The sequence below is a fragment of the Petromyzon marinus genome, chromosome 11 (genome assembly GCF_048934315.1).
Source record: "Petromyzon marinus isolate PM22_M1 ecotype Great Lakes invasive population chromosome 11, UKy_Petmar_22M1.pri1.0, whole genome shotgun sequence".
In the NCBI taxonomy this organism is placed as follows: Eukaryota; Metazoa; Chordata; class Hyperoartia; order Petromyzontiformes; family Petromyzontidae; genus Petromyzon; species Petromyzon marinus.
The window spans coordinates 3806371-3832653 of NC_133677.1; the positions used below are offsets into that span (position 1 = coordinate 3806371).

The window sequence follows — 26283 nt, forward strand, 5'->3', positions numbered from 1 at the left end:
CTAGTGATGTGTTTTATGACGAGCGGTGCCAAATTAACTGTGTTAACAGTCTGAGTGATGTACTCAGGCGAGCAATTTGCGTTTGACGAGCGGCTTGTCGTCAGTGGCAGTGTGGGCTACCACCACCGAATGTGTCTCTGTGCGGAGTGTACTCGGTGTCAGGCAGTGCTGAAGATTTGTGGAGGATTTTTGTTGTTGTAAACGTGCGGCTTCCACCTTGACAAATCGTGCACTCTTCATACGGTTAAGGGAAGAAAAAACTAGGTACAGTAGTCGTTAAGGGAAGTGTGTGCCAAAATGAATATTGGAAGCGGTTTTTTAATATATTTTTTTTCTCTTTAGTGTTTTGTGATTAATTATAATTATAGCACGGTTGTGGAAACCACGTGATTAAAAAAGAAAGAAATCTCATGGTAGACGCGGTGTGTGGAAAATAAAGGTTGGAAGCTCAATGCGTGCTCTTGAGAAGCCCTGCTGAAGGGCTGTTAGCCGAAACATTGACAGCCATTATGATATATTTTTCTCTTTTCACTCGCCTTTCCAAAGTACCGTTCGCGTGCTATAACGGCGGTGTTGGCTGCCAAGTTGCCTTTTTTTCTTCTTCTTCTTCGTTGCACCGAGGTGCGATTCGGTCCTTCGCGCGCACTGCCGCACCGCCGTGGGCATCTCGGCGCGCAGCGATCGGAGAGACGGGCGGCTCCACGGACGGAGCCGGTTTCGTCCGCGGGGTTACGCAGTCAACGTACGCGGGGGGGGGGGGGGGGGTGGGGGGGCGTGAACAAAAAATCGCGGCCCGGGGCCTCAGCGGCGCCAAAGTTTTAAGGATTTTGGCCAGGTCGGTCAGCTCGTCGGCTCCTCTCGAGTGACAGTTTACGGCTCCCTCACCACCCCGCCACGTGCGAGTCAAGGTCACGAGTGGGCAGCCACTGTGCGTGCTCTCGCGTCGTGGGCAAAATTGGGTCGCCAGCGCCCGGTTGGGACGGAGGAGACGGCGGTGGGGTTCGTAACACAACACCCCGCTAGTTAAGCGAGGCGCCGTTGGCTCGCCCAGCCACTGCCGTTGCGAGCGGAGCCAGATTTTATATTGGGGGGGGGGGGGGGGTGTGTGGATGGAAGCTTGGCGTCGTGACTAAATTAAGGTAGAAATAAACAGAAGTAAGTTTAATATATATTAAAGAATAAATAAAACAGGGAAGCTACTGTGACTCGGTTTCGCTGTGCTCTCAGTCCACAGGGGGTGGGGACTTGTGGAAAGTTGGCCCCGCAATAAATTTCGCCATTAACGAGAGACTGCCTTTATTACAGCAGCCCCATAAACCTGTCACTAAATCAAGCCCAGTCCCTGCTGCCCCATCTACTCGTCTGCTGCTGCTGCTGCTCTCTCTCTCTCTCTATCCCTCTCTGTCTCTCCACTCCAAGCTCCTGGAGGTTCTTTATTCTCCACATCCCTTTCCATGAGCCAATGGTCAATGTCAGCCGTCCACTCCTGGCTTTTGTTTACACGAAGTGAGTAATGCTTCCTACAACCAGTTGGATTCATTATTACGCTTTTGCAGTCTCGTCACATAAGACTGCACATTCATTTTGTGTTGTTGCTATGACAGTCCTGAAAATTAAACGGACTTGCTCAGAGCGGTGGCGCAGTGGTTAGCGCGCTGCGCTGTGAACACGGTGCCCTAAAGATTGATTCACGGCAGCGGCGAACGTCGGTGGCGAGTGACGTCTTAATCTTGGCTCACGTCAACCACGCACCCATCCCCTCCTCGCCGTTTCAACCAACACGCGCTGATCAGTGGCATGAAGAATGGTCAAACAGGCCTGGCACAACTGACGCCGCGGGTGCGTGACGATGCCTTCATCCAGCAGCGGATAGGGCAAAAAAGGCAATGAAGTTATTAATGACACTGCATTATGGTACACGTCCAGCATAGGAGGAAAAAAAAAACAACAGCAGCAGCTGATTTATTTGTTGAGGTCCGAGTGCAGCTAATTAAACGCGTTCATGTGCAACCGCAGATTAATTACAGTATACGAAGTTTAATGTAAACATTACGAGTGCGTTGCTCTCACGGGCCTGGTGATAGTCACGATGATGTGAACACCCCGGAGCCTTACACGGCTTATAACGTCTTCACCATAATGCAGACGAGCCCCCACTGGGAGAAAGTAACAAAAAAACCCTCTTCAGTTTAAGTCGGAATAACGAACTCTGGAAGTACAACGTTGATTTTTTTTTTCCTCCCTTCAAAATAGCGAGGCAATTAAAATAGCGCAGATGTCGAATTTCTCGGTAAGTTTCGTGATTAATGTGCTGTATCTGCAGCAGCTAAAAATGATGGCAATTTTTAAATGTGTGGAAGCACAGCTAGCGTCCACCTTACATGATTATTATTATTATCGCCAGCAGTGATATCTCTTTGCACCGTGCACGAGTATGCGAACGTGTCATTGTATCGCACAAATGTTCCAAACTGAAAAATAAACGGTTCTGTGAACTTTACACGACGTTCGTGTTCCTATAATAATTCGTGCGATCCAAACAGTCGCTGCAACCAAAAAAAACGCACGCGGCGAGGTTGAAGTGCCGTGTGTCGTGGCTGCGATGCTTGGCGCGCGCCATGCAGCGGTATTGGATTTTTGTGTTTTATTTGTTCAGCGTTCGAGCCATAACCGGGGGGCACTCTCCTCCCCTCCAGTCGGTACAATGGTCGCACACCAGTGTGGCCGAGTAATGCCCCTCATTAAGCTGTAAAATACTTATTGTCCGCAAATGCTCAGACTAAGTGGACTAAGTGACAGCGGAGGCCAAAACACTCTCTCCTGTATCGCCCTCTCTCCCGTGGCCGCTTTTGTACCTTTCCCCAATTCGTCTCTTTAGATTCGTTCATTTTTTCCCGCTCTCTTTCTCCCTCTCCTGGTTCCCAACTTCCTAAATCATTCATGTACCCACGTCTCCCCCCCCCCACTCCGTCCGTCTCTGCAGCCCTTGTCTCTCTCTTATTCGCCTCCCCCCCTCCACCTTTCTCTTTCAGCCTCTCCACCTCACCCCTTGCCCCTCGCTTCCCCCCACCCCCCTCTCTCACTCTCTCTCCGAAGCGCCCACCATTACCCCATTCAGCGCGCACAAGGGAGGATTAACAAAAAAATCCGTGTGAGAAAAAAAAACGATTGACGATTTAGAGACCGAGCCGAGCGCGTGAAAAAAGCCGGACAGAGCGAGATATTCCTAAAGGAACTTCGGCATTCATCGTCGATGTCTTTAGTTTGGGGGAAGATTAAACCTCCAAGCGGAGCGACGGCCTCCTCCAATCGCTGATGGTATTGCACGCGGGGGATGAAGAGGCAGCCTCAACGCTTATGACAAAAGAGAATAGACGCGGATAGGTTCGCAGACGTCTGCGTAGAAGACCGCGGGCATTATTAGCTGCGCAAAAAAAACCCCAACACACTCCGAACGCCGACAGTTATTATTGGACAATTTAAATGAAACTTTAATGACGTTGATGCTGGCGGGGGTGATATATAATGTCATCGTGGGACAAAGAAGAACTGTTCGCGTGTTTGAAAGTGCGCAGAGTAATGAGCACTACCGCGATCATTGCTCACACATCAATCGAGGAATTGGCGACTGGGGAATTACATCTGAGGAATCACATCTCTCCGAGCGAGGAACGGATGACGCGATTGATTTTTGCCACTGAGCCCCGCAACGCTGGCTGGTAGGCAAGCCCCAGTGGTTCAGAATCAGAGTATTTTTTTTTACAACACTGGAGGCATCCGATGAGCTATGAAGCTCTTTTTTTACAGATGTCCAGTCGGTTACTCGTCGAGCGTGGAAGGAGTTGTCTGGCATCCTACGAGCGCGGGCTGCGAGTGACACGGAGCGGGCACCAGTCAAGTTTCAAGATTATTTCGTAGAGAAAAAAAGAAAACCAGGATACGCTGTTCATTCGTCTCGTTTGCGAGAGTGACCCCCGGGCACCAGTCTGCCTGCAAGTTGAGGGCGATGATTTTACACGTATCATCCAAATTGAGTAATTTGCGGGTCATTTTTTAATTTGCCAAAGCATCGAAAACCCTGACGCCTGCTCACAATTACTTGACCTACTCTTGCCGATGACGTAATGGGGGTCTTTAACGCCCCCACCCCAGCCCCCCGTGAAGCTGACGGTGCGTATAACCGTGCTAGCTATTGCTGCTGCAATAATAATGGCAATGAACCAGGGCGACCGCATGAGTCGAACCGTGACCTTAATTCGACAACAAGTTTCGGCTGGACTGTGCGCACTTGCATCTAAAACACACGCAGCGCGTAGGCCTCGCTGAGTGTTCCTTACAACACCCCCACCCCCACCACGTTGGCTGCAGGTAGAGCCGATCGTAGATTGGGCAGAGGAAATGACTCCGAGCGAACTCTTTTCAAGAGGCGCCCGCTCACACTTGATTATCCGGTGATGATTCACCCACGACGTCGCTCGGTAGCCCAGCCGATGGGGCCTGTCTCGTCACATGGGTGGGCACATTTTTTTGCGCGTGTGCAGGCGTAGCATGTGCGCGTGAAAATACGGGGGGGGGGGGGCTAGCCATTTATGAGCACCCCACTAAAATAATAGGGAGAAGGGCATTTTGTAGTCTTATCGCAAAGGCTCGATGTCTCTCCCACCAATCGTAAATCCACAAATTACGCTATCTGAAACACCCTTCTGGTACACGTTCAGCATGGCTGGTGCGACCTGCTTACAACGTTCAGTGATGCGCAAACTGAGGTCATTAGCATTAACAGAGTAATTAACAAAAATCAATGGGGTGTCTATAAATGGATCATATCGTATCGTGATTTAAAAAACCCTCTTTCTTTTACGGTACTCTGATTAGCTTTATGTACACGTAATATAACATACGACATTACAGTATTGCCACGCACATCAAATATAATATTAAAAAAAAATTACCCTATAAAGCAAAACAAATGCGGGCGGGGGGGCGGGGGGGGGGACAAAACAATAATTACATAGGATGATTTGCAACACATTTTTGTTGTTATTGAAATGCAGTCGGATCACGGTTCAACAAAAAAAATATAAAAGCGAGAGAAGGACAGCCGAGGGGTACACGCGACTGTTGCACAGTGGTCGGACGCTCGGCGAGGGCAGGCACGGGGACAGAGAGATGCGCGGTTTGTCTAAGTATGGGGTGCTGCTTTTAATTACGGTTTGTTGTAACAAAACGCCCCACTGCATCGCCCACAGCCAGAAGTCATCAGTCATTCATTACCACAACACAAAAAAAAACCCACAACTGGGGAAGGGCCCCATTGAATCCGCGCGGGCCGCAATTGGCCCGACTCGAGGTGATGTCGACAGTGGGCCGTGATTCGAGTTCGAGGCAGCAGCCAACCAGAGGGAATCGTGGCAATTGCGGGGGCGGGGATGGAGGTGGGTGTAAGCATGGGGGGGGGGGGGGGGGAGGATTTTAGGCACGCCAAGTGATGGGTCCCTGCAGACTCTGCCGCGCACGCAGCGAGCGCACGCATCGGGCTTCGTCAACGGCGGCTCTCGCTCTCTCGCTCTCTCTGTCCGGCGGGTGGAGGAGGTTGTGGTGGTTGGTGGACGGGAGTTTCGCTTTTTTTCGTTTTTTGTGCAAGCCGTGAATGAGCGGGGCCGCTGGAGAAGTTCAAGAGCGTCAAGCCGGATCAGAATCTGCCGGACGCAATTTTAGTTTTTTTTTGCTTTTTGCTCGATCCGACTTGGACAGCGGGAACAGTTTTTGCGGGATCTGCAGCAAAAAAACGGAAAACCGGTGACATTTCGAAAAGGCGAAAAAGTTCGGCAGCTCCTCCGTCATTCCACCGTTGAAAAGTGAGCAGAAAACGCATCTCATCGTCGAGGATCTTGCGGGGGAAGTTGAGCAGTTCTGGTAACGAACCGTCGCAGAGGACACGGGACAACTTTGGTTGTCGGGTACTTATCGGTGCATCGTATACACACACACATAGGCAAACATTCACTTGCTCGCGCACGCACGTACACGTGTGTCCATTGTAGAGCACGGGAAGAACCCTTGAAGCCAGGGGCGCACCGACCTCAGAGGTTAAGCCCTGCTGGCCACCCGCTAGCTTCCCCCACCCACCTCTCCTCGTGGCTGAAAAGGCTGCTGCGAATTCCTCGCCCGAGCCAGCAAACACCCTGCGATTAACTGACCTTTTGTCTGGCTTCGAAGAGAGAAGTCCTGATTGGAGAAACCTGCCCTCGGGGTTAAGGACTGGACAATTCAAGACCTCTAATCTCCGGCTCGCCATCTCCTCCAACGCAGGGATTATTTGAGCCGGGGGGTCACCTGGGCTTTCTCTTCTGCTGCGGCTGCAAAGTTGCACTCCTCTGGGTTCTTCTGCGAGCAGTCAAGAAACTTGCAGGTAACAACACTACTGGAGCGAGTTTTTTCCTCCAGTGTTTTTTTTTCTTCTTCTCTGTGAGCTGTGCGCGACGGCGTAAATTTTTTTACTTTTAAACATGCCATAACATCGCGTGATTGCAGTTACAAACGTACGTTACGTTGACGTCCGAAAAACAAAAATAGTTTGATGGAAATTTATGAGCTGGGTGACCCCATCGCTATACTTTTACAAGTATGTTGGAATATTTTTCTTTTTGGTGGGAAATGAGTGAAAGATTTTAAGTCGTTTATTTACGACGTTTGTGTGTGTGTGTGTGCAAGTGGATGAAAGGCCAGGAGTTTTGATTTGTATTAAATAAAATGCGTCTTCTTCTGCCAGAGAAGTGTCAAATTTTTACAGACACAATCTTGCGAATTTGTCTGAAATCTGCCCAACAGTGGCTGTTGTTCTTTGTCAGAAAAAGAGGGCACCATACCTAAATGGATTACTGTTTTTATTTTTGTAAAAGCTTTTAAACATATAACTACAAATTGAGTTCCCCCCGCCCACCCCTCATTGTATTTTTCTGTGGTTCAACGTTGACGTCAACTGCAGAGGCACAAGGTCGCAATAAGGACGGAATCCGTGTGGCTGCTGACTGGCCAGCCAAAAAAAACGAAAATTGGGCGTCGGTTTTAATTGGTTTTGGGAAGGGTGGGATTTCTGCACGAGTGAGCGGGGCTGTTTGTGTGGAGGTAATGAGGCGGTGTGGCTGCGCCGGGGCTGCTGCTGGTGTCCCGTCAGAGCTGGGCGCGTTCTCTTTTCTCCGTCTCGTCTTGACTCCACTCTCTCTCTCTCGCTCCCCCCGCTCTCCGTTTCGCGTCGCACAAACCGTCGGTGTAATGGACAGAGGTTACGCTAATGCATCGCGAGCTCAGGTATGTCGACGTATGGTCGGGATAACCCTGTAAGTGCTTATTAGGTGGCAGGAAATGATGGGTGTCAAATTTTAAGCTGAGAAATGGCCCATTTGGGTTAAGTAAGGTGTTTGTGTCAAAGCACCGCCTCAGGATCTCGTAACGCAGAAGAAAACATTACTTTGTCGCTCACAATAAATAGCGGCGAATAAATCATTCAATAGAGCCTCGCTGGAATGACGTAAGCTAGCACAAGAATATTTATTCGATGTCAAGAAAACCCAAGGGGATGATGCACCTGAAGGGATCGAGCCAGGAGAAGGGGGCACCCACAGTTAAACTATTTTGGACGCTCGACGGATTCTTTCTCTGCCTTTGTGAGACGCAGAGCTACGTGCGTGCATGAATCATGTTATCTGCTGGTTTGTGCGAGAATGTGTTATGCGAGATTCTCGGACGATTAGGCAGAGGCGAAATGTGTGCACAAAGCCAGAAGAGTAGATTATCTTTGACTTCAAATTTAAGAAATTCGGTGATGCCCAACTGCAGCGTTTTCTCTCTCTGGCTCTCATCTGTACGTACTATGCAAATGGATTATCTCAAACATGATTCCACATAAATGTAAACATAAATTGAGACCTAACAATACGTAAAAAAAAAATCCGAATTATTTTTTTCTATGAATATGTAGATTAAAAAAAACGTTAAGCCAGGCTTAAAAAGCATATATAGAGATTACATATCTGAATGTTTAGTAATCCACGAGGAGGAGGACTTTAATATGAATTCCAGATACAAATATATAAAAGCATGAGAATACAAACTTCAAAATTTGAGGGTAATACACTTGTACGTGTGTTTGGCGTGTGGCAGGAATTCAGCCAAAAACGCATCTACTTCAGCCTTACCTCTCCTCCGTCTGGATTGTAACTGGATCAATTTGCTTTGGGAACAGTGCTTGTGTATAGGGGGGGCACAATTGTTTTTGGGCTCGTTTGGATGAGGCTAATTTAGAGGAGGGGGAGGGGGTGGGTTAATTTCCTTAAAAGAGCCGAGCTTAGCACGCATCCACGAGGTAGGTCACGTTGGCCCTACGCGGAGACACGGTCACCTGGGGGTCCTCACGTACGAGGCTTGGCCGCCGACCAAAATTGTGGCCTCTCTCGTGCACACATGCACATGGGCGGCACGTGAAATGAATGGATGGGGGGTGGGTAGCTGAGATCTGGCAGGAGACGACCATCTATCAGCCGAGCCGGGTGAAAGGCTGTCACTTGCCCACGCTGTACAGATGGTCGGTCAGGTTCCAGCATACCCCGTGCCCCTATTAACCCTTATTGTCACAGCTAGATATGGAGGACAGTGGTGGGGGCGGGGGGGGATTGCGGATGTGGAATATGGTGAGGAGGCGCGGAGACACCGGTGCAGCAGTGGATCGGGCAGAGAGACGGACATGGGAAAACGAGAAATACACAACATGACAAAGAGATATACGAGAGAGAGAGAGAGACGCGCACATGAACGCGCACACGTGAACATAAGAATAGAGAGATAGAGAGACAGACAAAGGAGAAGACACACACACAATAGACTCACGGACACGATGAAAGAGAGAGAGAGAGACACGCAAGGAGAGAGAGAGGCGCGTGCAGACATTCGGGGAGACAGACACACACACACGAGGGGAAAGAGAGACGTCTACAAAGACATGGGGAGAGACAGGCACACAAAGAGAGAGAGACACGGAGACGAAGAGAGAGCGAAACACACACACGAGGATAGAGAGACACACACACACATACACGGGGAGTCAGACACGAAGGCTCGCACAAGGAAAGCGAGACAAGACGCGAGGGGAGACAGAGACGGAGTATGACAGAGACGGAGAGTCTGCACCACTCCCACCCGTGACCCTTCGCTTCCCTCGAATCTCATTGTTGCCGCCCAGCGTGGCCAAGGCAGAGCTGCCATTGTCTTTCCAGAAGGCGGCTTTGCATCCCAAAGAGGGGCGCATGAGAAGGACCGGGCTTCGCCTTTGTGGCAGCGCCGATCACAAAGCGCGGCTTTGCGGTGGCATTCATCGGTGGTTGTCTCTCCGACAGTACAGCGCCAGCCCTTTGAAATGCTGAGCGGTGTGGGGGAGAGATCACGTATTTTTTCCCCCTGAAACGGGTTGAAAGTAAAAATAAATATATCGTGATTTCACGTTTCTTCTTCGTGTGAGTGCGACTTAAAGGGAAAACGAACGCGGTGGAGATTGTACAGAGGCATACTACATGAAGGTTTTTCGGGGGATTGAAGCCCACAAAATTTGAGCTGTTCTGCCCGGTTAGGGTTTGGCTCAAAGTGAATTTAAATGATGTGTCACTTAAAGTCCTGTCGTTTTTCAAGGCAACGATGCCTTAGCAATTCTAATATTAATGAAGCGCTTAAGGGCAGACTTTGTTTGTGTCTTAAGAGTTTGCAACAAAAGAACAAGCTACCGGGATTCGGCAAATTCTGCTAAGCGGACACCAAAGTGTGTGGATCCGAATTTAATATACAGTCTACCGTGTCGACAGATGTGGTTCGCAAGTCTTGCTCAGCGCATGGGTTTCGGGGACCACAGCGACGGCAGGTTTGGTGAGACAAATTTCTGCGAGGTCAGCAGAAAGGGGATGGCTGAGCAAACTTGGTCTGGTGGTGCCTCGATTCACCAGTGATGCCGTTAAAGCAAACCGAATCAAGTGTAAACGCAGAGAACGCGCACGATGAGAACGCCCATCAGCGTAAACTCCGGCCATTCTCGCAGCGGCTTTTGGCTCGCCATCGAAGAAAGACGGTCACCGCATCGAGCGCTTTCAGATGCGCCTATGCGGCCGCCTGGAACGTTCTTCCTACCAACATTAGGAAGCCACCGAAGCTTTACACTTTTAAATCTCGATTGAAAACTAATTTGTTTTAGAACAGCCTTTTGTGTTTAGTTTGTTGTCCTTCCCCCGCACCTCCGATTGGCACGGATGGCTACGTACGGTGCGAAAGAAGTTCAACATACATACGTGCAACCGACGAGAAATTGACTAAATGCACTGCAGAATGGAGCCCGAGATCAGGCAAACGTGGCAGAGGGGGAAGAGAGCGGCAGAACGCAGTGAGATTAAATCAAAAGATTTTGGAGGGCACGATTGGACAAGGGCACTGGAGACAATGAAGGAATGGAAGGATATAGAGGAGGCCCAGCGGTGGGAAGTTAAAACAAGCTGATGACATCAAAGACAACAAGGGTCAAGTCTCTGGTGCGCGTTTGAGGTCTCGATGTGAGCGCTTGCGCTGACTGACACCGGCTGGCCCGCGACAGCTCGTGCAGAGATGGGCGGAGAGAGAACGCTACGGGGCCCGTTGGCGATTGCAAGCTTAAACAACAACAAAAAACTTCCAACGAATGTGGGGTTTTCAGCCAATTAGCGGCGAGCAATTAGGATTAGCGATGGTCAAAGATTTGTACGAAAAATGTTCCTCCACCGCAATCGAACGTAATTGCGCGGCGTATTGAGGCTCGTCGCAAGGGCATCGGTGTTTTGTTGTTGTTGTCAAATGAAACGAAAGCGTTAAACAACAAAAAATACGCGATGCTTAACAGTGATACGTTTTAGACGTAGTGTTAGGATCTTCAAGCTTCAGCTATAATGAGGACCGGGGGCGGGGGTGGGTGCTTGCCAGGAGTATGTGACCTCTGGAGCGTGGCTTGTCGCAGTTTTATTTCCTGCTCAAGTGAGATCGGAGGGGGTTGGATCGAGCACAAAGCGGCGAATGTGGAGGGGTGAATAAAATTTCACTACCACCGTGACCCCCCCCCCACCCGCGCCCTCCACAAACAACCTGGCAATCTGTGTCGGCCACGGTAGCGAGAAGACCTCGAGTACGAATTCACAGTCGTAACGTCTCAACACTCCCAGCACACAGTACGACCGAGAGCCATCTGCACAGCACACACCGTAGAAAGACCTATGCCAGAGAGCTGTACGTGTACGTGTGTTGTACTTCTTTCGCACCGTACGTAGCCAACCGTGCTAATCGGGAGCAGCACACACGTAGAGAGACCAACGCAGTCGAATGCGAGGCCCCTCACTGATCGCCTTCCAAACGGGTGTGCGCCGCTCTGTGAACGATTCCAGAACTGGCTGTCTTTCAAAGAGGCGTCGACTGGCACAGACATTGACGCTTATCAAGATGAGTCCATTGTGACGCCAGGTTCTTGGTCAAATTAGTTGATTAATTATCCATCCTCCGAGTAGCACGGTTGGCTACGTACGGTGCGAAAGAAGCTCAACATACATATATACATACATCATGATTTAAGCGGTATTAATAGTGTGTATGTTAATAATAATAATGCATTCTGTAGTCAATTTCATCTGATACTTTCCTGTGTAAGATCGAAAACATGAACTTAGTTGTTTTTACGAGTTAAATAATCAAATTCACGCACTCTCTGCAGCTAATGAGAAAACCCATCAGCCTGTTAAAAACCTGTGCGCAGACTGGAAACAATTGGAATAATAATAGTATATTGATCGCAAGGTGCTTTAAAGAGAAAACGCACAATGCCTGTGACAGTCACCAAGCTCAAAAGGAGAGGAAAAGCTGACATTCTTTTTGTATTCGACAGCAGTAGAGACAACCGCCCCCACTCTCGCTTCATTATAGATAACAGGCATACCAAGATTTGCCATCATTAGACATCAGCAAGACAGTTGGCCATCGTTGCCCACTACTGCCGTGAGTTACATGATGCCGAATCGACACCACATGTCGAATGTCAACAAGGCGCAGCAGAGTCCTATTTGGAAATGTACAGGCCCTCGATGGGCAGAGCCTGCAGTGTTAACTCGTGTGCCCTTGTTTAGAGAGCACCTATCTCCTGGCTCTCTTCCACATTTTCGCTCTTCTCCGCGTGCTCTCTCTCTCTCTGCATGACGATGATGTCAGGGGACTTGCGGTCAAGGCCACGTACATCGTACATGGAAAAAAAATAAGCTACAATATTTTAATCGCACCGCCCCATGACAGAAATAGCAATGGGAAACAGATGAGGGACGAGCACGTGTAACAAAAAAAATATATGTTGAAACGTAGGGTGTGATTTATTTGTATGTGTTGTCAGTAATTATAACAATACTTTAGTAATTGACGATCTCTTTGTCATTTCACTGGTCGATTGAGAACACCACTGGCACAGCTGCTCATGGGGGTTGTTTGGCTATACTTCACTTTTCCCGTCAGTGCGGGTTGGTTGATGTTGATGGGTGCTGGGATCGGTTTAGGTATTATTCGACGCTGATGTTAGCCGTGTCTGGGGATGACACGGCCACTCGATGCTCTACTGCTTCCCTGGTTTTTGAACCTAGAGAATTACGCGTAAAGTTTGCAAAAACATTTCTGGAGGCAATTGTTGTCATTGATTTTTGTTTTTAACAACATACCTATGTGTATTAACCGACGATTACTTATTTAAAATCATCTGATGCTTTCAGAACACCCACGTGCAAAATTGACTCGTGACGAGAATTGTATAAAAGGCACACCTTAGAAGTTGATCGGCGTATTTCCAAAATGTGGTATCGGCTTGGGGAGTCCTTCAACCAGCGGTGGATTAACGATGGCTGACGACTATAGTTTAATCCTACCCTTGACCAAAACTCCTGTCCCCATCTCTACCCCCATCAAACAGCCATTAATCACCCTGTCGCTACTCCAGCCCCTAGCCCTCACACCTACCTGACAAGGGACAGGAGGGCAGTAGCCCAGCAATGGATTATTGAATCTATTTGTGCGGAGCTTTTGAGTGAATCACCCCCTGGTATGCGTGATTGGATCTTCTCCGGGTACTTTGCTTTTCTTCCACACGAAGCCAAAATACTCATCAGTGGAATGAGCCAAACATCCCCACTGTAGCAGCATCCTTCTTGAAAAGATAGCCTTGAGACTCCGCGAGGCTCATCTGAATAAACAGAGCAAATTTGTGTGTTCTTCGTAACCACCGCGCCAACGCTGCACCTCCTTCCCCGAATAGAAGAATCACTTCTATAGCCATGGCTATAACCAACCCTCTCCCCTACCCAACCCTGTGTGACCAGCGTGTTCTTCATGCGGCAATCGGTAGATGTCTCAAAAGGCTCCCATATCAAAACAAATGACAGAGCCTCTCGGAGTTCAGGTGGCATTAGGGGTGTAAAACTCGTTCTCGATCCACGATTTGATAAAATAATTTGTTCCATCGTCTCGTTTTAGTTTGGCCGTCGCATTTGCATTTTTCCCCGGCTTTTTGTGTCTCGTTCGTCTAGGTTTTTGTGGTTGTGATTGATGCGGCAGCCTAAATGTTAAACGATCCATTTCCATTTGCTGATAATGCACCTTAACGGGGAACAGAACGAGAAACAATACAAACACAAAAGACGCTGTAAAAAAAACGAGACGTAAAATGACCCAGGGGTAAATCGACGAAACGGCGTCGTCATTTTACGCACTCGTCGTATTTGAAGAGGGCATCTTGTTGACGTACTACGGGACCGTAAGAAACTCTGTGGACGAGATTTGAAAGCAAGATGTAAGTAGGGCAGAGTTAGTTTTACCGGTTATGCTTCTAGCCGCACCAAGCGTAAGCTCCGACATGCCAGTGCTGTCACGCGCACACTGACGGCTTGTGCGCAATGTCAGTGCAGTACATAGAGAGTACTGTGTTTCTAGACTGTATACGCGCAGTCCATCTTTCACGCCTCCGCTTTTTGCCTGAGCTCTGTGTGTGTGTGTGATTGTGTCGATGCGTTTGTGTGCGTGCGCGCGTGTGTCTGCGTGAGAGGGGAGCGGTGGTATAGCGGTTCGTGCTACGGCTGCGCTACGAACCTGGCGTCCAGAGTTCGATTCTCGCTCACGGCTACCAACACCAGTGAGGATTATCAGAACCGTTCCTGGGCCTCCCCTAGGTCGACTCAGCCTCAAACAAGTACCGAGTGCGATGTGTAAACATCGCCACTGGGGGGACAAAGGCGGCCGGGCGTGGTGCTGGCCACCCACCTCCTCGTGTGCCGTGCCGGCCTTTCATAGGTGCTACTCGCTAACAGCACTTGCCCCAACAGTCTTTTGTGTGAGAGTGGACATGAAGTGTTTGTACGAGTAGTGTGTACTGTGTATATGTGTGTGTGTGTTTGTGAGACGGTGTCTGGATTACTGTGCTGTGGGGAGCGGTAAGTGCCGCGGTTAGCGCTCAGCGTCTACGGACCCGGTCCCCCCGAGTTCGATTCCCACTAACGGCCAACAAAGCCTCAAATGAGTACCTGGTGCGGTGTGTAAATATCGCCACTGGGGAGACAAAGGCGGCCGGGCGTGGTGCTGGCCACCCACCCCCTCGTGTGCCTTTTATAAGTGCTCGCTAACAACAATAATAGAGTATTTGAATTGTATAAGGGTATCCGTGTGTGTTTGTGCGTGTGTCTGTGTGCGTGTATCTCTTGTGCAACGTGTCCCCTACCGTCACCAAGATAGAGATCCCCCGTGTAGCCTTCAGCAGACTGTGGGGGCAAGTGCTGTTAGAGAGCACCTATTAATGTCCAGCCACGTGCTACGAATGCGGCCGTAGCGGCATCGGTGGCGAGCGATGTCTGAAGCGGTTCTGAGCCTCTCCTAGGTAGACTCGGCCTTAAACGGGTACCCGGTGCGGCGTGTAAACACGAGCACTTAAGTGCCCGTATAGGTCTGCGCAAAGTCTATCGGTTTTCGGGTGTGGGTGGGGGATAATGGGATAAGAATGAGTCTTGGGATTTGACTCGAACCGTTATTAGCAGTCCGGTATGTGTGCAAAAACAAAGCACTGTGCCGTGTCTGTAAGTAATGAAGGGGGTTAGAGGACCCAAGAACATCTAAAGTCCAAACATTCATCCTCGCCTTCGCAATTTTCACGCCTATCCCTCTGCAGATTGGGCATTTCCTTCAGGAAACGGCTGATGTTCCTGAGCGCATAACTCAGTCTTTCACGACATTTGCCCGGCCTCAAACGAGAAACATTAACCGCGGTGTCCAAAGGTGATGTAACTCACAATCATGATAATAATGCCCTTCATCTAATGTCCATTGAGTCTCAAGACTATATTTCAAGAGGGGTAGGCGCTACATTGATTGGCCAGTTCCATTCTTGTAAGGAAAACCGGATTCCAAAATATGCCCACGGCCATATAAGGGAATAATACTCAAAGCTCCATGGAGATAGGTTCAAGACTCTATGGCTACACTGGCATCCCCTGGCTACATTTCTAACCCAAGCCTACAACATTGTGGTATTCGCAAGTAGTCAATGAGTCAAGTACTTTAAACAGGCTCTGACCCGCTTAGCTTCCGAGAGGTCAAGGCTCGCGTTAAGGGAGGTTTGGTTTCGTAGACCACGACGATGAAGGTAAAAGGTGCAGCCCTGCAAGTACGTGCTCGCTCCACTGCTGGGTATAGCATCTCTACGAGAGGGAGAGTTCTACGGAGCTCCTCTGGAGGGTAATTTGTCCTTCTTCGCCAACCAGACGTTTTTGAAGAGGAATAAGTACCCACACTTTACCCCCATCATATGCTGGGTAAGCAACGGCGGGCGGTGGTGGTGATTTATATGTATGTTGAACTTCTTTCGCACCGTACGTAACCCACCGTGCTAATTGGTTGTCTACGTACGGTGCAGGAGAGATCGAACCTCTGGATTGCAAGTCCAGTGCGATGACCGCTCTAATCGCGTCCTTCTCTCCTGTGCGCAGTCGGTAGAGGCGTCAGCGGTCGTGCCGGGAGCTCCCGTGGGATGCGCTGACTCGATGCCGCCCAAGATGTCTGTGTTGGGGCCGGGTTCGCTGCTGCTGGGAGCGATGCTGGCCCTGGTCGTGTTCGCGCGCCCGTCCCCCGTGGAGCAGAGGGGGCCCACGGACGCCAGCACCGACCGGCCGGACGGTGAGGGCGGGAGACGCGCGCATGGGGCGGGAGACGGGCGGAGATAGTGCGTGTGAGATGGACCGACGGGTGGAATTGGGGAGCACGTGATGTGTGCATTTTTTTTTAAAACACAGTTGCCGATCACAGGCTCAAAGGCCCAAATTTTTATTTTTTTACCAGGTAAGTCCCACTGAGCTATATGTGTCTTTTTTAGAAGCGACCTTCTCACAAATGATATCTCAACGATAGTGGCTTATCACCTGCTAATTGAAAGCGGCCAAATACTCTAAACGCATCTTTATAAATGTGGTGGGAAAAACCGGAGGTCCCGGAGAAAAAAATGGACGCGACCACAGGGAGAGCACGTACACTCCAAATATACAGGCGTCGGGGTCGGGATCGAATCCACAATCTCCTGCATACCAGGCGAGGTAGTTGACAGACTGCATGGTAGACTACTGTGAGAAACTCTGTCTCTCTTCTTGTACAGCTGAGAAGCCACCGAGCAAAGAGCCGTTCAAAACAGCGTGTTGTCCGTGCAGTTCATCTGAAAGCGTGAAAACACAACTGCACACGCTCGGTGCTATGATGAGCGAATAATACTCCGTGTACCTATGGACTGTACATATAAAGCATGTGTTGTTTTGTAAAACTTCGCAAAGACAACTCCAACAAGCGACAATTTACTGCAGACTCAGAGACTCGGGGAATTGCTGCACAATATCTATTGGGTTACTTTTCATATTATTATTGTTACTACTACGCTTGTTTAGCCAGGAACGCCTCGCCGAGTTTCAATCCTCTACTTTAGGAGCATCTTGGCAACTTTTTGCAGTCGTGGCTGACGGTGGCCTGCTCTACTTCGAATTGTGTCGCAGGATCTTTTAACGTCTGCTTTGAAGGAAACGGCACGTGTATATAAATATCGTGGCTAACGCATCTGCAGTATTAACCAGGGGCAGCCTGCCGGATTTTAACCGCAAACCTCTGCGAGAAGTGGCGAGCGCACTCCCACTGGGGCCCGTGTCACCTCCACAGCTTTGATTTAAAAAAAGGCGCCAAGAAGTTTTTTTTATATAACGTACCACTTTGACACCATCATATTTATATTCTTGGTTCTTTCGGTAAAGTCACGTAGAAGGGAAACAATAAAATAATACAAATATAAAACAATAAAATTCTCACGACGTTTCGACTGCAACACATGCAATCATCATTAGGTGTGAAAACCACAGCAAGAAAAATTTGAAAAAAGTGGCGGGTTTTTTTCTTCAAATTTTTCTTGCTGTGGTTTTCACACCTGATGATGATTGCTTGTGTTGCAGTCGAAACGTCGTGAGAATTGTATTGTTTTATATTTTTTTTACATTTTATTGTTTCCCTTCTACGTGACTTTACCGAAAGAACCAAGAATATGAATCCCTGCAGTCACGAAAGCTTTAAATAAAAACCATCATATATGCTTGAAAGTGCTAGGTAAGAATAACACCCGCAAATTTGAAAGTGTCTCAGGACATGCAAAACTCTCGTAAAACTGCAATTCATTTAATCGCAGTCGACAAATGAACGTTTTATTTCCCTCCTAAAAAGTTGCACATGGCACTGTTTTAACAAAAAGCTGATTTTTTCCCCCCTCCTCCACACTCCTCTTTGCCCCCATTGTCGCTTCAATTTTCTGGCGTGTGTGGTCACTCTCTTGAGAAGCGGATGGGCCCATCTTGCGCTTACTCTTTGGCCGCGGCCGCCTATAAAGCCGCCGTATAAAGCGTATCGGCTTTAAAGCTCTAAGCGTGGCATTGTGCGCGCTGCTTCCGGTGGGGAGATCACCCGACGGATTAAGCCATAGACTGCACATCGCTCGAGTATCCTTGGAGACCGGCAAAGCACATTTGCAAGAAACTTTACCAACTTGAAAAAATAAATAGAGAGATGGTACGTTTTTTAAACGAAGTTATAATTTTTCAGCATGGTGGCAGATATTTTGATACGCGAACGGGTTAAGCTGGAGGTGTTCCCAGAAGTTTCAATTGCACGATGTTCAGCTTCCGCTGAGATCTCATGCAGGCAAGTGATGTGAGCTTTTTTTAATCACAGTGGCTGCAAAGCAAAACAGCCAGCAACTTTACAATATGACTGGCGGTCCAGCATGAATGTTGGCAGAATGGAAACGGTTTCTCTCCGATGCGTTTTCTTCTTGGCTTGTACCGCGTGTTGTTCGGCATGATGTCCGACGTTCCGCTCCACTTGCCGGGAGCTTCTTCGGGTGCTGATTTTGGAACATGCCGAACGACACGCGGTACATACCCTAAAAAACCACATCGTGGAGCTGTGCAGCACAGTGTCATAGCCGTACACGGCCAGCACGACGAAATGGTGTTCAGCAGGCGGCCGCGTTGTTGGCGAGCCCCTGAACTGGCCTTCGCATCCGCCTCTTACGCACATGAAATATGGCGCGTGGGTGCACGTGTGTGCGGACGTGCGTGCCATAGCCGCTCGCCGTTTGTGCGCGTGCGTGCGTGCGTTCCTGCAAGCGCATTAATACAGGTATTCACATCCAAGTCTGTGCCCCATGTGTGAAATGGTCGAGAGTAAACACGGCTTCCTGGCACGGTCCTGATTGATCGCACCCGGCAGGGAACTATTTATTTTGTGTGTTGGTCTCTCTTTCTGCTGCTGCTTTGTACCTCAACAAGTCTCGATTTTAGGGGCAAAAAAAAAGAATAATCTTCCTTGCGCTCTTGTTTATTTTTCCGACCCTACGCGTTTCAGACTTTACGAAACTTAAATTGACATACGTACACTATTTCTGGGGCTTGCCGAAGAGTTGAAGGATTTTATTTTTCGTCTCCGGGTTGGCTGTCTAGCCGAGGAAAGTTGGGTCGTTTTTGTGATGTTGTTGCTTTTATCTCAACACAAGTGCAAAGGTGCGAAGGTGCAACTTGCGAAAGTGCGTGTGAGCGAGCGCTGAGGGCCTCGTGCGAGCGTGAAGGGCCGCGTAGAGGGCCTGCGCATATGGGGACGATGCTCGTTTTCCTGCTGGCCCACAGGATGTTAATTAATCACAGCTGTAAAATAATTCGCAAAAGGCAAGTAACCTTCATGCATTAAAGAGTTTGGCACCCGACGTGCTGGTAATGTGCATTAGCGATCTGCCGCGGAGCAGACTGATTTATATCTGCAGTTAATTTAATAAGACTCGAAAAAAATAATCTGATTATTTTAATCATGCCCTGCAAAAATACGTGCTTATTTATTTGTTCGTGAGACGTACTGTACATGTGCATATATGGTGAATTCGTTCAGTTTTTTCCCCGTTTACAGTATATGTACACATACAGGTATTTACGCGGAAAGTTTCATGCACGTACGTGGTCAGTTCTTTATTGAGGGGGTGACAGAGTGTAACACGGAGGCTGATAGTGTCAATATTCGCAGCATGAGCATCAATTGGGTTGTTGTAGCTTGTGCATTTTCTTACGCAGCTAGTTAGCGCGATACACAATGCCACCCATCTCACCGCTGCATCTAATTCTCTTGCAGCTCGCTTGCAATTTCATTGCCATGGAATCGCCCATTTTCGTATTTTATGCCCACATTTTTGAATCGGTAGTTTATGCCCTACACGCGCACGTGGAATATATGTGCGAATTTTTATTTCCATTTTCAAACAACAACGGCAACAACCCCGGATTGCAAGTTGCGTTGGATAAGCATAAACCGCCGACTTTCGCGGACGGCTGCTGGTCCAAAACTTCCGCCCGCCGCTATCTGTACGGACATCTGTCTCTTCTCAGGGCTGCTCCATTGGAGAGTGAATTTTGTGCAGTGGCTCGAGGGGTGAGTGGGGGAGGGGAGGGAGGAGGAGGAGGTTGGGGGGGGGTGTCGATTAGAGGTTAGGGGTTAGAGGGTAGGATCGCTAAAGGGGATGGAATTTTGGCATGCGACCTGCTTAAACTGTGACACCTATGATCCAATGGGACACCTCAGCCACTGCTGCAGTGCTCGCTGCTCACGGATATTGGAAGTGCACATATTTGCTGCTCTGCCATGTTTTAGGGTTTAAAACCCTGTAACCTCTTCAGGATCAAGGCTGCAATCGTGCAACCGCCGTCGCAGTTAGGTTACAATATACATCAAGGCAATTGTAGGCGCATGTATTGCCAATGCATTCCTTTTGGCAATGGAAATATATGTTTAAAAGTGTGTTCTACTTTGTATTTTATTATGTTGGCATGGTCGTGCACCGCTAACACTCGCGCCTCGCAACAAGAAGGGTTTGAACCCTGACGTGGGTGTCTTTCTGGGTGGAGTTGGAACGTTCTCACCCTGCTCCGCATAGGCTCCCTCTGGGTTTTCTGGTTTCGTCCTAAAGCTTAACAAAAAAATCAAGCCCAACCGGTATTGACCAAAACATCCCAATGTAGAAAAATTACCTGCAAATGATCCAATTGAAAACGAGTAATGGGACTTATCTTGGTAAACAAGTATAATAATAATAATTAAAAGCATGTTTTTTGTTATAAAGTCATCTTTGTGCCATCAAAAAAATACGTTTGATTCGAAGCTTTCGTGACTGCAAGAATTACTCTTTGTTTTTTTTTCGGTAAAGACTATGCGTTAATTGTGTTTTGACAGACCGTCTGTGTTGCTTTATATGGTTTCCAACTTTCGCTAAACCCTGATTGTTTGGTATGCTTCTCTCTCTGTTGTACCCTGTTGTATCTGTGTTAGTTCCCCCCTACTTGGGTGTCTGTATATACATCTGGGGTTATGTGTTTCCTCTCTCTCGTAAATTTAGCTCTTCTGTACCTGATGATGGCTGCTTGTGTTGCAACCGAAACGTCGTACGCTATTGTTATTTTATTATTTTTTATTTATACGTGACTTTACCGAAAAAAACAAAGAGTAAAAATTACATTACCTAATGTAAACACATGTTGGAGATGTCAAAATTATATTTAAAAAAACACAAGTGAGCTCATGCAGGATGAATCGCAAGTGGGGGATGATGGCCGGTGGGGTGAGATTGGTGATGGAATGGAAGCCAAGGGAGAGAAGATGGCCAATGGGTCGTCTGCCACAGAGATGGAGCGATGAGAATAGTTAATGTGCAGAAGCGACGTTGGTTTGTGGGATCACGAAGCTGTGCGGGATGGTAAATTGTATGGGACGGCCTTCATTCAGCAGTGGATAGATCATGGCAGGATAACGATTATACATATATTTTTAAATCCTAACACGTTCGGTGCTTGCTGTCATGAACGGGGGTGGGGGGGGGGGGGTATAAAACACTTCATGGAATTTATGGCCAATCTGTTGCGAACAGTGATTCCCCTTCGCGCATTTGCCTCCCATTAGCTTCTCCCATATGGCAGCCAGGCCCGGTACTGTGCGCGCTTGGAGGCAAGGTTTTTGTGAATGGGCTCTTGTGGACACCTATTTACATTAAGCCACCCCTCCCCCCCCCCGGCTTGTTTAGGAAAACCGCAGAAAGCATCGCTGGATTCATGACAGGGGATGATGGAATATTTGAACGCTGTCTGTTGAAATCCTCGGCATGCTTTAGTCTGCACCAGCGACCCTGCTGCTGCTGCTCACGTGATCCTTCATGGAGCACTCCTAAGACGCCGTGACTTGACCCAATATTGCCACAATAATTATTAATGACAATGCAGCTCTGTGTGGTGGATACATAATCATCCCCGACAGATTCATATGTTGTTAAAATGTACACTCTCTCACACACACACACACACGTATGTATGTATAGCAGTGTGTATGTTGAACTTCTTCCACACCGTAAGGGAGCCAACCCTGCTAATCGGAGCAGTAGGTTTAATAAAATACTTGGGAAGGAGGAGCAAGTGGCTTCGCGCACTGTGCTATGAACTTGGCGACCTAAGTTCGAGTCTCAGCCATGGGGAATGTCATTAGTAAGTCAAACATGAACCGATCCTGGGTCCTCTTTTCACTCATGCCCTGACGAGCGTGAAGTATCAACAAACACAACTTCTAAGATCAACCCCATTGCTGGGAGTCCTTCATCCAACAGTGCATTTGGCACACGCAAGCTTAATATACTACATTACAATCATTATTTTATTACTGGAAAAATAAGTATTATTAATAAGTATTATTATTATCCTCCGCTATTTACGTCACAGTCGATGGTCACGCACATCGTTTATAACATTGCGACACTGATCCACTTTGTGTTAAACAAATAAAAACAACTTCTTACGCAGGAAGCGTCGATGAACACAATATCAATACGACTTCTGCGAATCCGCAATGGAATCCTTCTCGCATTCTCCTTCCACCCCTCGTACTGTTGCCTATCCCCGTTGTAAAATAAAAAAATAAAACGAGAGTGCTGATTTCGATACTCCTGCTTCTCCCCCCCCCACGCTCACCCCCCCACTCTCACCCCCCCCCCCCCCCACTCTCACCCCACCCTCACCCCCCCCGCCCCCACTATGGCCACCGACCACTTACTCCCAGTCCTCACAACCCCGATGTGAATGTCTGGAGTTGATTGGCCGATTGCCCGTGGTTCCTTCCTCCTCGTTCTTGAATCCTTTTAATAACCCCCCGCCGACCGAGGGCCCCCTTGGCTGTCAGCTGCCGTGCGTAGCGGCAGCTGATCAACAGCCATCGCGGCGATGACGACGACGACGACGCCGCCGCTGATGCTTTGCGCAGTGGGCGGCGGGGTGGCGTGCTGGAGGTGGTGGGGGTGTTAATTTTCTTTCTGCCTTAATTAACGGCGCATTTATTTGGGTTCCAGCCGGCGCATGTGGCATACATTGAAGAGCGTTAGTCACGCCTTGCAACAACATGTTTAATTCCTTTCGTGTTTTTTTTCTTCCCTCTCGGCATCTCGTTTTTCGCGCTACGGGGGGAAAAAAAAGCTCCTCGGTGATTTCCAGTGAGTGCTCGCTATCTCAAGGTGTATGGCATCGTGGGAGCAGCAGCAGCAACAACAACAAGCGATAACCTTGTGAAAACAAATCTAAGCCAAAATGCAGGCTTCCTCTCCCACGGAGCTTGGGGTGTTGTTGTCTCCACCTGTGTACGTGTCTCAATTTTTAATTTTCTAATTAAAAAAAAATCGGTGACTCAACCCCCAAAGGGGTTAAGATGGAGTGGTGGCGCAGCGGTTAGAGCCATGAGTCCGTCAATTAGGATTCCCAGCCGCGACTTAATACACCCCTATTCATCAACTCGTACCAACCAACGTAGTGAATTCGTCAAACAACACCGTGACCGTGATGATGTAGGGAGGCCATCATCCATCAGTGGATTGACAAAGTACCGCGGTTTATATTGTGCACCTTTATTTTGTAAACTTCAGTGGTTGTGCCAGAGGTGCGGTTGAGGAACCGTCAATACATTGCCTGGGTTGTTGACATTCAGAATAAAATTGCTCATAAAACCAAATGTTACGGAGGCAAACCGCTGCAGCTAGTGCCAGCACGCTTGTACATCATGATGACGGCACTATTTTTTACATGTATTCCGCAAACACAGCCCGCGTGCACAACATACACAAGGGCCTGTGATGTAGGAAAAAGCACAAACATTTTAGTTTTCACTAAACATTATCGTCGTGTTGTGCCTGGCCCGTGTACACACTTATTATTTTTCTTCTTATGGCTGATGGGCATTCTAAACAGCTGCAGAAATCTGCTTTTGAATAAAACGAATAGCTGCATTTTTGGCGTGCGGTCAACAATAGCGTCAGAGGGAACTCAGTGTCGGGCTGGCTTCCATTCAGCGCCTAACAATATGTGGTGTGTAGATCGCTTTTTTCATGCCCACTCATTAGTTGGTATGATAAATCATGATAGTGCACGTTTTTACGGTCCGGTGGAACATTAACTCGTTTCGAAGAAAAAAAAAAACCATTTAACAATTACCATTAATTTAAATAACGCTTGCGTGCCGTTATAACCGGCGCTTGTTGCTGTAGTATTGTTTGTACAGATGTAGCGCAATGTTCTTTGCGTTAGAAAGTGCCAAACATTATTAACATGGGCGGCCTAAACGCGACAATATGCGGCAAGCAGTGGCGCAAACTTTGATTTTGAGCCACTCTAAATAGGAGCTTTTTGCATGCATGATGCCATCTGTGGTCGGACTGCATATGATTAGCCGTCCTTTTTTCAGTTGCGACTCTTCAGATCTTCCGCAGATTATATAACCAACTACAATCGCAGTGCCGTGATCTAACTGATCGATTCTAACACAAATCCTCATGAAGCAATGGCCGACCAAATAGATTGATTTTTTGTTTTGTTTAAGCATGGTCGTGCAATTTAACGTGGATCTTTACGGTGTGCCGCGATGCTCCACAAGCGCGCAACTTAAAAAAAACCACAGCGGCAGCTCCTTCTGGCAAACGCTTGAACATTCGAGCGAATTTTTTCAAGACAAGTGTGCCCTCTCTCAGGAGCACTGGGACGCGAGTGGGGAAAAATGTCACGAGGGCAGGTGCCATCCACCGCACAAAGCGCAGGGCCCCATGGCGTGGCATCACAGGCAACGTGCCGGCCTCCGTGGGCCCGTGTGGAAATGTGGCGACCATCTGTGCAGGTCTGCACATACCTTCCCATATTTTACCCCCCTCCCACCTTGAGCTACGTTGGGTGCTGACAGGTCGATGTAAATACCTGACAAATGCGTCTGGTCTTGTTTAATTTAATGGGACGTCCCATCTGTGTAACGCGACTGACCAGATTGTTGTCTCGCTGAGCCACACCGTGACGCGCTCAGAAGTGACGTGCCACCCTGGTGCCACAGGGCCTCCTGCCCACGCGGTGCTTTTGATTGCTTGTGTTTTCATCGAACTCGTTCGTTATTCCGCATTATATTTATATTCTAAAGGAAGTCGTGAAGGCCTTTATGAGGGTTTTTTTTAAATGGTACACAAGCTACAGACATTTCCTGCGCAATATATATATTTTTTATGTGTAATTAACTTATCGTGCGTGTGTAATGTGCACATGTTTATTTTGATGTTCGCTCCTTAAAATCGTATTTTAGCTTGAAAGCCTTCAAATAAAAAGCTATGCTTGAAATGAATATATTTTTGCCGTGCAAATCAAACTGTTGCACACACAATGGAAATTACATACCTTTGTTGATCGACAGTTCCTTACTGCACATTTTTGTCTTTGCGTGCACATTTTTAAGATAATGAACGTAAGCCCTCCCCGTGGGATTTATTCGCGATGGATAATGGCTCCTTATGTTTCAGTGAATAGACAGCGAGGCAAGGGCTAGTGGATCGCACGCAGATTTGCACAACTCCCTCACTTCCGAGGCAGCGAGGTGACCAGGAAATGTCAGTACAGCAAGTAGGCATGTGAACCCTTTGCGTGGACATTTGAATGTTATTTTCCACAGGTGTTGGGTTTTCTCTGGGTATTCCACTTGTCCTTCCACACACAAAACACAGTGGAATTCGTCAAACTTGCCAATGTAGGAATTGGCCACGTCTCAGGAAAATTAGTGTTTGCACTTCACGTGAGGCATTCCTGTTTAGATGAATGAGATTAAAATGCAGATATCTTTTAGCTTACTATTATTCCTTTTTTGGCTTTTTGTGCACACATTATATAGACAAGGGCATGCTAGCTTTGAGGCTTTCGTGACTGAAATGATTCATACTCTTTGTTTTTTTTAGGTAAAGTCACGTAGATAAAATAAAATTAAAATAAAAGAAAACAACTAGCCCTCAAGATGAACGGTTACTCTGACCGTATCATCCGTCAAGCTGTTTCTCCTACCATACAGAAGCAACCACTTGACACTCCGGTCAAAATCATCACACTGCCATACATAGCAGGTGTCACCAAAAGGATTTCCAAAATTCTAAACAAACACAAGATCCAGGTTCGGTTCAATACAGTACACAAAATCCGTGATCTGATCCCATCCGTAAAGGATGTCATTCCTGACTTACAGTACCCCGGTGTTTACAAATTGAGTTGTATCTGCGGTGACTGCTATATCGGGGAGACGAAACGACACATTTCTCACCGAATTCGCGAG

At 48.1% G+C, this 26283-nt stretch overlaps 1 protein-coding gene across 2 annotated transcripts in view; it reads left to right on the forward strand.

Moving 5' to 3' along the window:
- The first annotated feature begins 5481 nt into the window (after positions 1 to 5481).
- The window catches only part of FGFR2 (fibroblast growth factor receptor 2), a 63698-nt gene continuing 42896 nt past the window's right edge, over positions 5482 to 26283 (forward strand). For both annotated transcript variants that reach the window (XM_032952317.2, XM_032952319.2), the window contains exons 1-2: positions 5482 to 6412; positions 16059 to 16245. In XM_032952317.2, coding sequence (XP_032808208.1) covers positions 16113 to 16245 — 133 coding nt within the window. In that variant the 5' untranslated portion in view covers positions 5482 to 6412; positions 16059 to 16112. The remainder of the gene's footprint in view (positions 6413 to 16058; positions 16246 to 26283) is intronic.